General features: G+C 35.0%; 1 protein-coding gene across 1 annotated transcript in view; it reads left to right on the plus strand.

Moving 5' to 3' along the window:
* LOC127428066 (succinate--CoA ligase [GDP-forming] subunit beta, mitochondrial-like) overlaps window positions 1–14,207 on the plus strand; it is a 169,433-nt gene that overhangs the window by 74,044 nt on the left and 81,182 nt on the right. Inside the window, exons 4-8 of the mRNA XM_051676122.1 lie at window positions 681–771; window positions 2,835–2,987; window positions 5,919–6,008; window positions 9,171–9,267; window positions 12,693–12,854. Coding sequence (XP_051532082.1) covers window positions 681–771; window positions 2,835–2,987; window positions 5,919–6,008; window positions 9,171–9,267; window positions 12,693–12,854 — 593 coding nt within the window. The remainder of the gene's footprint in view (window positions 1–680; window positions 772–2,834; window positions 2,988–5,918; window positions 6,009–9,170; window positions 9,268–12,692; window positions 12,855–14,207) is intronic.

Genomic DNA, 14,207 nt, shown 5'->3' on the forward strand with positions numbered 1-14,207 from the left:
TGAAATTAACATTAACTTAGATTAATTAATGCTGTAAAAGTATTGTTCATTGTTATGGAAATTATGGGATCGGGAAAAGTCTTGAGCCAGATTCGAACATGCTGTGTCAGTATACGCACCATAGCTCAATGTGTCAGTACACATGTGTTTAACACCAGGCCATGGCTCTGACAACTGAAACATATTTAAAATGTTTGTGGTGACAAGAAGTAGACAAATTAGCAAATTGAACAACCTAGTCTCATAGAATGAACGTTACTATAACTACATTTTTGCAAACTGACTTTTTTCACCTCTCATTTAACTTTTAGGACACAAATTGTTAGGTTTAGGCTAAAGTTTTAGGGAAGGACATTTTATTTTTTACTCACTATTTCTTAGTGACCTAGAAATAGTGCAGAATCTTAAAATGTTCTATAACTTTTGTTTGTTTAAAATGTTTCAAAATCCTGAAACTTTCTTATGTCAATGCTAAAAAAATAAAAATAAAAATCTGACTTTTGGACCAAACTATATTCTTGAGTTTTTCTCCATTTTAAAAGTTTCATAAAGTTCTAGTGAATTACAGTTCAATGTTCCAGTGAGTTATTATTATTTTAAATTTTTTAAAATTCTGCAGCTTTTTCAAAGGGTCTACAATGATTATCTTGCTCTGTTATTGATGTCTCTCTATATTTCAGCCCTGCTGTTGTTGGAGAGCTGGCCGGTAAGATGCTCGGCTTCAATCTGACCACCAAACAGACCCCTAAGGAAGGAGTGAAAGTAAATGTGGTATGCAGGAGAGCACATTTTCTTCTTTTTTTAATTTTTTTTTAAAAACTTTTTACCTTGTTTAACTCCATAATTTCAGCTAATGTTGTTCCACTGAATAAATGATTACTCTTGCACTCGGAAATGAAATTTGCTCTTTCTCTCTCCACTTTCTTTTTCTTCCTGGTTGCAGGAGAGAGCCGTACCTTACAATTTAAAAATGCACTAGTTTTTTTTTCCTCTTTGTCTTTTTTAAAGAAATGTTCTTTTTTTCTATTAGCTCAGTTAGGTGTCATGGTTCACTGAAATTAATAAACCTTGTGAGTCAGACCTGTGTGCAGAGAATGTTGGTAAACAGCCATTTCCATGTGTCACTAACAAGCTGAAATATAATTTCCCTCCTCCTTTCTCTGCTTCTGTGTCTGACATCCACACAGACTGGCATACTCCTACACACAAACCATCTGTTTAACTGTTTCTCTCATTCTGGAGGTAATGACGGTTTCCTGCACTTTGCAAGTGTTTATCCTCTTCTCCCTCTCGTCTTAAAATACGGCTTAGAGCTCCACATTAATGCCCGCTTTCATTCCCAACTACCTCCCCTCAAAACTTTGTGCAAAACATAATCAACACATCTGTCTATTTCCTGCCTGAGAAAGAGCCACAGGGGAGAATGTTTCTGGAAGAGTAGGACAGATTCACCAGGAAGGTGGTGAAGAGAAGCAGGACTGGGATGCAACCATTGGAAATGCCAGTTCGAGCGTGTGGCATGCCCCCCACAATCTTTCTCTCGCTGCATTTGAGAGAGCGTCACATTTGCTATTCAACACTCCAGTTTCCTTCTCACATGGATGCGTTATTGTATAATGAGGTTTTCCTCATGAATTCAGAATTTAGGATCAGTTTATTGAGAGAAAAAACAGAAAAGGATCAGTGTGTTTTAAAAAATAAAATAGTGTACTCCTCTTGTTCAGTCTTCTGTTGGTGCTGTTTCACATTGCACTTGTAATCAGCACATATTTATTTTGGCGCCCATAATGAGCTGTTCAATTATGACATAAATTTGTTGGTCAACCCTGAAGGTTAATTTACCATAGGTTCCCTTTTGCAATTCCAGTGAGATTTTAGAATAGCTATTTTCAGTTTTTGAGTAGAATAAGGTCTGTGGTTAACATTGTTTGAAGAGACTTTCACACTTTTTTTTTACTGCATAAAATAACACATGACTGTAAATCAAATATGAATTTGGAAGCCACTGTGTTACCTTGTTGCTGAAAAGTTGCTTTATACGGACTGCAACGGTTGTCCAGTTTTATTTTTTTCAAGCACATAAACTTGCCTCATTGTGGTAGTTATAGTCCTAATTTAGCAGCTTAGCAACTTACATTCTTTAAAAATACAGCAGCATGTTGCAGGCTGGATTCAAACATATGCTACCCACATGAGGCTGTTGATTTAACGTGTTAATTTAGTGAGATTAATTATATAAACAAAAATGTTTGCGAGTCCTAGTCAGCAGGGGGCAGTAAGCACTGCTCCAGCTATACATGCAACATGCAGCTGTACAGACAACAAACCAACTGCTGGACGGAGCAGAGTGCGAGAGTATCGAGCCACATTTTTTTTTAAGTTATAAACTACATTTAACTTGAAATAGCATCCTAAAAATGCATAATTTATGACTAGAGAAGCTAAAAACCAGTGAAACACGATGGCACCGCGGTGAGACGCACCTAAAACTTTTTACATTTTTCTTTAACTTTCTCTCCTTGCTTTCATTTTCTTCTCTCCCTTTCCTCTTTTCTGTCACTTCCCTTTTCAGCATTCCACTTCCCTATAATTCAATCATTTAAAGCGTTTTTTTTTTTTTTTTTCCTACCTCCTTGTCTGTGATTCCCTCCCTTCCAACTTAATATCTCTCATCTAGCTTCATATCGGCTGTCAATTGTATTAGCAGTAGCAGCAGAGCCTAGTTGAACATGTGCCCTGCTTCAAAAACATGTGCCTGTTCATGATGTACATTATTTTGTAACACACCAACATGGATCTCTATCTTACTTGGTGGGTTTGTTTGTGGCGGGCAGGTGATGGTTGCTGAGGCTCTGGATATCTCCAGGGAAACATACTTTGCCATCCTGATGGACCGTTCCTGTAATGGACCCGTGATGGTTGGAAGCCCTCAGGGTGGTGTGGACATAGAGGAAGTGGCTGCCACCACACCAGAACTCATCTTCAAAGTACAAGCACTCTCTTTTCACAATCTCTTTTTTTTAATGAATGAGAAGACTTGTAATGGGGTGTAGAAAACAATCATTTTGTGTGAAAGGACTGTATGTACATTATGGGCCTTATTTTAAGAGTGCTTGCACTTAGCACGTAAGTCTAGTCACATACATTTTGCTATGCCATAAGTCATACACACAAAGTCAATTGGCATGGCCATGAAGTTTTGGTATTTTCGGGCAAGCATGCTCTAGGCGCTAGAGGGTTTGGTGAAATTGCATGTGCAAAGTGCAAATGGGCTGGGTCAAGAGCTACATAATTCTGAGGTTCTTCTCTGGTCGTTGTATTGTCTGCATCCTATATAGTCCATTCCCTCAAGCACCAGCGATATAAACAATGACAGCACATTTATAAGAAGTTGTTAGTGTATATGTACTGTATGCAATGAATTAGAATAATAGAAATATGGTTCTTTTGTACATTATTTGCTTCCTTTTTGAATATCTGTCATATTTCTATGACAGTTACATGCGTTCTCGTCAGGATTTGGATGTACGCTCCATTAACTTATAGAGAATGAAAGTATTATTTATCATTTTCATCATGGCTTGTATTAACAGTAATTGTAACAGTAAGCACATCACTTCTACAGGTTGATTTTGATTTTGAAAAATTATATTTTTATTGAAATATGGAAAAATTATGCCAAAAATGTAGCTAAATTCAAATTACATTTCAAACTAAATGAAAATATTATAAAAATAATGAAGTGGTCAAAAAAGAAAATCATACCAAATCCAAAAATTTAACCCTCTCCTACTTCTTCCACTGACCTCTTTTGCAGTGACTTAAAAATCACTCTATGACAACAGATGGAAAATATTAATACAAATTGAAAGTATAAACATAATAATAATTGAAAAATAAAACATGACTTCTAGATAGTTTTACACAAATCCCATACATTTTTGTTTTATAAAACAGCTGCAACAGTGATTTTCAGGGACATTATTTGATGTTCCACTATATTTTCAGAATTTGGATATAAACATTATAACTACTTGCTGGTGGTATCTCCAAACTGCAAATGCAGTAACTGAGTTTAGACTTTGCGCTGAAAACAGATGTGCTTCTCAAATGTCTTATGTCAATAAAAAAATCTCTCATCATTTACTCACCCTCAAACAGCGCTGTTCTTCCGTGTCTCACGTGCCTCAGATCTCCCGTGTCTCAAGTGCCAACGTGATTACTATCTATTCTTTTTGGAGCTTCAAAAGTCTGATCACCATGCACTTGCATTTTAAGGACCTACTGAGCAGAGATATTTTTCTATTTTTCTTCAAATGTGTGCTGGTGAAGAAAGAAAGTCATACACACCTGAGATATCATGAGGGTGAGTAAATAATGAGAGAATTTTCATTTTTGGGTGAACTATCCCATTAACATATAGTACACCCACAGTTAGTGCAAACACTCCAACCCACACCCTCTTGCGCTTTGCTATGGCGTGAAAATTGGGCTTAGAATTAGCACTCTAATTATAAAACAGAGCCTTATGCCTAATGCACTTGCACCCTCAAAAAACTTTGAACTGTGTGACTTTTTCTTCCGTGGAACCCAAAAGGACATATTTCGAAGAATATTTTCTATGCTCTTTCCATACAATGAGAGTGAATGGGGTCGAATATTGTCGAACTTCATCAAGCCCAAAACAGCATCTTAACAGTGCAGTTTTCTGAAGTCTTACACCTGCCTAATATTGTGTAGGTCCCCCTCATGCTGCCAAAAGAGTGCCAACCCGCATCTCAGAAAAGCATTCTGAGATGATTTTCTTCTCACCACAATTGTACAGAGTGGTTATCTGAATTACTGTAGACTTTGTCAGTTCAAACCAGTCTGGCCATTCTCTGTTGACCTCCTTCATCAACAAGGCGTTTCCATCTGCAGAACTGCCCCTCACTGGATGTTTTTGGTTTTTGGCACCATTCTGAGTAATTCTAGAGACTGTTGTGTGTGAAAATCCCAGGAGATTAGCAGTTACAGAAATACTCAAAAGTCTGGCACCAACAATCCTTGAATGGCCCTTTCAGTCCATTAAAATCCCATTGAAAATCTTTGTTTGGATTTCAAGGAAGCTGTGGCAGCAGAGAAACCAAAAAATATCAATGAGCTGGAAGCTTTTGCTCATGAGAAATGTGCAAAAGTTCCAATAGAGAGGTGTCCGAAGCCTGAGAACACTTACCTAAAACATTTATTTGATGTTATTAAGGGTAAAGGTGCTCCACAAAGGATTGACTTTGGGGGTTGAATATTTTTGACATGACATTTGTGGAGAGAATTAGTTATTTTTTATTTAAAAATTTGGGTGAACTGAACTCTTTGTTCTCAAAATCACTCAAATGTGTATTAAAAACTTACTTTGATTGTTTACTGAGGTTTTAGTTGATGTGTTTTAATTCACATCACCAGAATATATTGCAGGTCAGGGGGGTTGAATAATTTCGATTGCAACTGTATATATGTTTTTATATACATATGTTTTTCGCACAAGTTTTGAAACTTGACAGCCCCTGGTAACAATTTGCTTCCATTGAATGGAAAACAGTGCCATACGGGTCTGTAATGATGACAGAATTTTCATTTTTGGTCAAACAATTACTTTAACAAATTGAATTGCTATATCTCACTCTTGTAGTTCATTGTGCTGTCTGTTTTTTTTTTTTTTTTTTGCGTTATCTCTCTTGTGCATGTTTGTGTGTATGAGTGATCTGTTAGAGATGGCCTCATAATTGGAAAGCCATTGTTCTCCAGCTCTTTTGAGGTTGGCTGCATGCCAACACTTAATTGCAGCTCTCTTGATTTTAAAATGAACATCAGGTTTGTTTAAAATTTTAGCTTATGTTTGGTTTCCTCTCTCCCCTTCACCCTCCCATTTTTTATCACAGGAAGCCATAGATATATTTGAGGGGGTTCGAGATGACCAGGTGCTACGTATGGCAGCTAATTTGGGATTCAAAGGACCTTTGGAGAGACAGGTAATGGGGTTGGACTGAAATTCTGCTATTAGAGTCAGTGTTGTTAACAGAACCACAGCCCCCCTCACCTCACCTCCCCTCCCCTTGTCCTGTGTTTCCATCTTTCACGTGGGAAAAAAAGAGCGAAAGTATAATGGAATTGATGTCTCTGCCATAACCGTCATTAAACATTTCCGCTACGCTTTAGGTCTGAGCAGACACCACCAGCCATCAACAATTGTGTTGTTGGAACACTCACATAAACTGCCACCTATAAACGGATGGCAGATACGCTGCAACTACCATCGCCATAAACTATAAGCCCAATTTTAAGATTTAATGACATTTATCTTGCAGTCTTGTACAGATTCTGTGAGTGCCCCTAGCGCAGTAGATTTGGTAACTGCTTGATTTCAGATGAGCCTCTTCTGTTTTTTTCTCAACAAGTTTTGTCTTAGGACCCAGATTTTAAAATGGACATCAATTGTACAACTCAATTGGCCAACAAAGTAACAAAATTGTTTATCACACAAAAGTAAAGAAAAATGGTTTTAAATCAAACATTAAAATTTATTAAAATGACCAGGAACTGCATAGGCCAAACAATGTGCTAAATTATTAACATGACATTGTCAAAATAGGAAAAGTGACAATTTTGTAAATACATAAAGAATAGCAGAAGTGTAATTTAGCAGCCTTTGTACCAACCTATAGTTCAAACACTTGGCCAAATGTTGTAATTTTAGCCATAATACCAAGTGACAGGTGCAACAAAATATTGTAAAGTTTGATTGAATGCACTGCAACAAATACAAATATTTTTCTCTTCATTTTTAAAAACATTTATTTTGCCATCACAACTATGCACAATTATTTGCTTAGTTTCATTTTATTATTTGCATTTAGCATTGTTTTTCCCAGCTTTCAAAACAGAACCTACTAGTTAAGAATCACTGTTCTAAAGTATGCTTCTGGATTGCATTGTCAATTATGATATTGCATTTGCTTCGTCACACTAAGCACTGCAAGAAATCTGTATTGGCTCAGAATGTTAAAAGGTGGAAAAGCACACATCATCTTAATTGAAGCGTTTAAATGTATGTAACTTCTCAACATTGTGTTTATGTGTGAACAAGTGCTTATTTTCTCAGAAAGGGCGTTGATTTGAGTTGCTCAGGGTTATGGGAATTATTACTAAATGTCTGGCTTGTCAGTTTGGCTCTCATAAAATCATCCCTTTAATGCGCATCTTTCGCAAGCATCTATTTGAGTCAACGCTAATTAGAACGCTTTGGCATGCAGTATACCGTTAACTTAGCCTCACCACTTTGAAGTGAAGCTAGATGACAGAGACGACAAAGAGCTTGCGTGCGCCTGTGCATGCTGATGAAAGCCATTCCACAATGTTTTCTGTCAGCCTGCTCTCATTATCAAAAAAGCTTCCATTGGCTAGGGGAAGAGGGAGATGTCATTTTAACTCTTAAATGCTTTGAAAGTCAAATTTGTTATGATGACATGCTTTCAGAAAGCACATGAAATAGCTCTGTGTAGAGCAATAAGAAGTCAGTTATCTTACCTGTCTTTGCCTCTCCTCAAACCTCAGCTTTGTTAGAATGATTCTTGTGCTCTAGTCCAGGGGTTTTCAAACGTATTGATTCAAGGGAACCCCCAAATATTATGATCGCCTTGTGAGGGACCCCCATGAAAGTATGAATGTTGCAAGGAAGGAGAGATGAACACAATATTTTGGTTTCTTAATATATGAAACTGTATACAGATTCATTTTTATATCTTACTGTTAAAAACTGTGGCAGGCAGTAGAATAAAATAACTTTTGTTATTTTGTTAGTTTACATTTGTTACACTTTCTTTAAAAATTTCCGCTGATCCCCTGCACTCCCTCGAGGCCCCCTAGGGGTCCCCTAACCCCAGTTTAAAATAAAATTAACAGTAACAATAAACAATAAATAAAGCAGTAACAATAAAATTAATAAAAAGCTGTATTTATATAATTTTTGCCTGTCCATAAATGTATGCTTTTTTATTTTTAAATCTTTAAATTTAATTTAAATGTAATCAATTAAATTTTGTAATCCTTTTTTTTTTTTCTTATGAAACCATACTTTTTTATTAAAGTTTACTTTTGACTGTTCACATTATCAGAAAATGTAGTATAAGAATTTAAACAAATGAATTCATATTTTATTGTCAGATTTATTGTTATGGGAATACAAAATAAGTATTACAAAATCTTATAAAATATTAAGAAAGTATTACAAAATGCAAAAGTATTACAGATTTTTCTATTAAATTGTAATATAGAAGTACTTTGAAATCTACAAAAGTGTTTCAAAAGAAAAAAATATTTTACACAAGTACAAAATTATTAAAAAATCATCCACAAATGTACAATACAATTACAAAATACAAAAATATTATAATGTCTTCAATGAAATTATTACAGTATAATGTACAAACTACATTAGTATTATGAAATCTTCTACAAAAGTTTAAAAAAAGTATGCAATATGAAAGCATTATGGTTTATTTTAATGAATTATTATTACAAAATATGAACATATTACAAACTCTTATAACAAAAGCATTAGGAAAGGAACACAAAATGCAACAGCATTGTGAAATGTTCTGCAAAACCATTATGAAAGTTGTAAATGTAAAATATTTCAAAAGTACAACATATAAATGCATTACAAATTCATCTGCAAAAGTATAATAAAAGTACAAAATACAAGAGTATTATGAAGTCTTCTAGGAAAGTATTTTTAAAGTACAAAATCCAAAAGTATTACGAAGAAAGTTCTAAATATGAAAGTATTATGAAATATAATTCTCAGACAGCTAGTTAAGAGTTCTTTAATTAAAATAGTATTAAAGTTATATTGTGCAATAATTAAAGTAGTATTGTGCAATATAAAATTATAATTTCATTGGTCATTGACATATACAAAATGTCAAGAGTACACTCCGCTCAGCACAGTAGGTGTTCAGTCAAGGATATGACCTTATTACTGCTCTGTGCATATGACCCAGAATATGAAGGTGTATGTGTGTTTTGAAGTGTGTTGAGGTTTCAAGGTAGTTTGAATGGCTTATGTTAGCTCTCTGAGCTCTGCGGCATGTGTGCAGCTTGGGTAATTAGTGCTCTCTGTGGGTCTGTCACAGGCTGCAGATCAGATTAAGCGACTCTATGATCTGTTCCTAAAAGTCGACGCCACTCAAGTCGAAGTCAATCCGCTTGGAGAAACACCTGAGGGACAAGGTAAGATTTGTGTGTGTGTGTGTGTGTGTGTGTGTGTAAAGATCCAAATAGAAACTTGCAACTTTCAGGGATAAATGTTATTTCACACTAATGGTTGGCTATCTCAAACTCTCGTGGCTGTGGAGAATGCTGTCTCAGCAAAACTTTACAGGTTTTAAAAAATCTAGCTTCACCAATGTAACACTGGCACAAATATGTTCTCAATGTGATCAAATACTATCCCCAATACCATTTCCACTCGTTTGTTTGTAGGTACCTGTTAGGAAATGATTTAGGATGTTGTTACGTTTATTGGTATGAAATTACATAGAGTAGGTCCAGAGAGGGTAATGCCTGCAGTATTAGCCTGTCAAATTAAAGAAGGGAAGAGAAATCATCTCTGCCCTGGACCATAATGGCAAAATGATTTAGTCCTCAAAGGGTCCATTTTTTAGGTTCTTTCTCTACTCTCCTGTTCTGTACCATCCATTTTTGTGATTGTATTAGCATAAGGGGTATTAAAATGTTTCAGTGCATTGATTACGGAATTCAAAAATCAGTTACCGTTACTGTATAATACCCAATGTAATACAGATACCGTCTCACGACAGACACAGAGCATGCAAAATTAAAACAAAAAAAGTGCACTTGAAATTAAGTAAGTTCAAGCCGCTGGGCTCCGCTATCTTTATCATTTTTCATAACTGTTTGCATCCATTTGACCATACTAATTTAATTGCTGTTGCTTTATTCCCCAATTACAATATATTATGTTTATATTGCTTTTGTATCTCCATAATATTTTTTATTTATCCCTAAAATTGTATAACCACGAACAGAACTCAGCCAAATTAAAGGAATATTCTGGGTTCAGTACAAATAAAGCTCAATCGAAAGCATTTGTGGCCTAATGTTGATTACCACAAAAATTAATTTTGACATATTCTTTTCTGTAAGAAAAGCAGAAATCGAGGTTACAGTCAGGCACTTACAATGGAAGTGAATGTGGCCAATTCTGGGGGGTATAAAGGCAGAAATGTGAAGCTTATAAATTTTATAAAAGTACTTACATTAATTATTTTGTTAAAACGCATGTATTATTTGAGCTGTAAAGTTTATTTAAATTGTAATTTTTACAGTCATTTTAGGGTTTGTTGGCATTACATTGTCGTGGCAACAAAGTTGTTAAATTTGCTATAACTTTACACAGAAAAGTTTAGTAAGTGATTTGATCACACTCATGTTAACACACATATTGTTTACGCCTTGTGGCTATACTTTTGAAACAACATTCAAAAATTGGCCCCCATTCACTTCCATTGTAAACGTCTCACTGGAACCCAGATTTTTACCTTTTTAAAGAAAAGGAGGGACGAGTCGCAATCAATTTTTGTGGTAATCAACATTATGCCACAAATGCTGTCAACTGAACTTAACTTGAATTGAACCCAGTATATTCCTTTAAATGTGATTGATGGGCAGATATTTGCTCTGTACAAAATCAATCGATCATTCACTCCGATCATTCACTCGTTCCCTTTATAATTATCAGAATCAGAATCAGCTTTATTGCCAGGTATGCTAACACATACAAGGAATCTGTCTTGGTGACAGGAGCTTCCTGTGCACAACAATACAATACAGCAACAAGACAGAGATAATAATAAAAAAATAATAATACAAAATAAATAGAAATAGAATAAGAATAAAAATTGGATAGAAAATAAAGTATATAAAGAATACACAAAATGTGTGTGTGTGTGTATATATCTATATATATACATATATATATATATATATATACACACACACACACACACATAGTGCAAATACAAATCTGTTATATACAGTGGAAGGGAATATAATGACAGAAGAGGTAGGATGTGTTGGATAAATATAAAAAGACTAAACTGTGAATTAATGCCACATTGTGTGCAATATAGGGAATAAGGATTGATTATGGACTGTTCTGAAGGGAAATAACCAGTTAAAGTCATTATGTTGCATTAGATATTGTTTTCTTTTTTTCATTTTGGATCTATAATGCATGGAACACTAGTATTATTTTTCTGTTTATGTACACAGCCACATAGAGCCGAACCTCTTTGGTCCTAATTTGGTCCTGATTTTAAAATTAATTATTGTGTCAAATCGTTCCAAAATAATCTAGTCGGTTCAAATCATGACCAAATGTACGATGTCACGATGCATCGTAATTGCTGTTTAAATAATCTTAATCAAATATAATCTCTGTCAGAGTTTATTTATGCTGTCTTATTCCTGAGGATAGTATGTTTTCTCTGTGAAAACCATAATAGAGCTATTAAAAAAATACAGCTCTGACTTTGACATTAATCTAGACATATTTCTTTATGGCAAGGATCACAAAAAAGCTCTATGAATGGCTTATGATACATTGTTTGTCCTGTTTTTTTGTTTGTTTGTTTGTTTTGTCAAAAAAGTGACAAAAATAAAACTGTGTGTCTTTTTCCTAAAGAAAGTGCTTTCAAACGTATTATGATGTTCGTTGTTTTCTGGATCGCTTGACTCTCTTTTTCTTTTTCTTTTTATCTATCTCTATACTCTTTGCCCATACTTATTTGCAAAAATAGCTAAACTCACCTAGTAACAGTGTAAAGTTTAAACTGATAACAGCTCAGGAACTCTGTGTACTTTTCTATACAGATTATCTTTGTTAGTGAGTGCCAGGTCCCTGTAATTCAGGAAACACTACAAATGAGATAGGTGCTGGGTCTGGTCACACACGGCCACATGGAGCAGACAGCCACCCACAACTCTATTCCCTGGCTAATTCTCTGATTCAGCATCTGTGTTTGTACTGCTGTTTACTATACAGGGTTTTGGCCCTGTATTAAATGAGAAATTATAGATGTATACATGGTGTTAACAAAGACCATGTCATAACTACCAAAGTTTGTTTTTATAGCTGTATTGAATAGGTTTACAGAAATGCAGCTCCCTTTCACTCGATGTAAATTCTTAGGTTTGCAATAGCCAATTGGTCACACGCACTCCTTGGATTTTCTAGAATAGCTCAATTGTTAGATGCTTGCTGACTTATGTGCTATTAAAAGTTATGTGAAAATAAAAACCTGTTCATGTCAGTTTGTTGATATTTGTTGGTACAATCCAACACTATTTGGTCCTCATTGCTTTATCAATTTCTTATTGCATCTTTTTATTCAGGAGAGTGTTCTTCATTACTTAGAAAAATGCAAATAAATGTTAAGGTGGCACATTAAATAAATTTAACATCTTGAATCGAAACCAGTTGCAAAGTAGAAATACTGAACATTGGATCCATTTTATTTTTTTTTAATAACTGGGCAAAGACCACTATTTTTGTAGTTAAACACTGAAGAGTTAAATTATGCCAGGATATGACTAAATTAAATGCAACCTTTTTTTATGCCTTGTTTTCACAGTTGTTTGCTTTGATGCTAAAATCAACTTTGATGACAATGCAGAGTTCAGACAGAAAGCTGTGTTCGCCATGGACGACACCGCAGAGAGCGACCCCACGGAGACTGAGGCAGCCAAATATGACCTCAAGTACATCGGACTGGATGGAAACATAGCTTGTTTTGGTGTGTTTTAGTGATTCTTATACAATAGCCTGTTGCTATTTAGTTATAATAAGATTATAAATGGCTTATTCCTGTTATCCAGTGCCTTTTTGAGCTCTGTTTAAGGGATTTAAGAAAGTATTTTTATAAAAGTTCATAACAGACTTACATAAATATGCTCTGGTCAAGTTCAGGCAGGATGGAATGTTTTAGAGTGAGACAAACTTACCAGACATTACAGAATTAATCAAATACAGACGTTTTTGCGTACATTTTTTTTTTTTTTTTTTTTTTTTTTTTTACCAAAAAGATTTCACTGAAACCAAAGGTGTGAAATTATTTCAAATGTAAGCCTTACATTTACTTAATTGTGAAAAAACAAATAATAATAAATAAATAAATAAATAAATAAATAAATAAATAAATAAAAGCTAATAATTAAAAAAAAAAAAAAAAAAAAAAAACTGATTTTTATATTTTTTATCCAGTATATTAAGACATACATTATATGATTGGGACATGAAAATTTACTGCATGCATTTCTGAATGGCCCAAATTACATACCAGATGGATCAGATGCTTTTCAAAAGCTGTTCAGAACATTTTCATCTCTCATGGGATATTTAAAATCCAGCTTTAGAAATGCTCTTTTTAGTAGTTTTTGATGTCTTTATTTTAATCTCGACAACAGTATTTTGAGAAAGTGTTACCGAATGGGCACCAATCCAGTCAACTCTTCCAGCAGCTCTATAAAAGCTCCATAAGGGACCTGCCTGAACCAATGGGCTCTAATGAGCAAGAATGTTCTGGAAAACGACTCAACCAAGATGATTGCTAGTCTACACGTTTAAGTGGTCCCTCATTATAAATCATGGCTCTCACAGTACAGCTCCAAGAAAGAGCCTCAGACAAGACAAGCGCAAGTGAATCCAACTGACCTTGATGTGTAGACACAAACACACTTACATGCACAATTTATTGGCAGTTAGTGTGCACCTTAAAAGCTTTGTAAAGCAGTAAAGTGACAGCTGTTCGGCTGAATTTCTCTTTATTGAGTGTCAGAGCCCATGCCAGCACGTTAGCTCAGCAGTGAGGAACGGAATAAGGGGATATATGTGGAGCCAGCAGAGTTGGGACAAGCAGGAAACGGCTGAATTAGTTGGCTGCCATTCTGCACACAGAGACTGGGATAACAGATACTACAACTGTTCCTGACACTCTGGATACTTTTAATCAAGCACAGTTTAGCTTCATTGGATAGCAGCGAACTATAGATTGAGAGCCTGTGTGGGCATGATTTACTAACCAATCAGCCAGGGCCGTTACCACCAAAGACAGCGTGTGCTTAAGTAGATAATCAATATGGGTTGCTCA

The sequence above is a fragment of the Myxocyprinus asiaticus genome, chromosome 37, assembly GCF_019703515.2.
Source record: "Myxocyprinus asiaticus isolate MX2 ecotype Aquarium Trade chromosome 37, UBuf_Myxa_2, whole genome shotgun sequence".
NCBI classification, from domain to species: Eukaryota; Metazoa; Chordata; class Actinopteri; order Cypriniformes; family Catostomidae; genus Myxocyprinus; species Myxocyprinus asiaticus.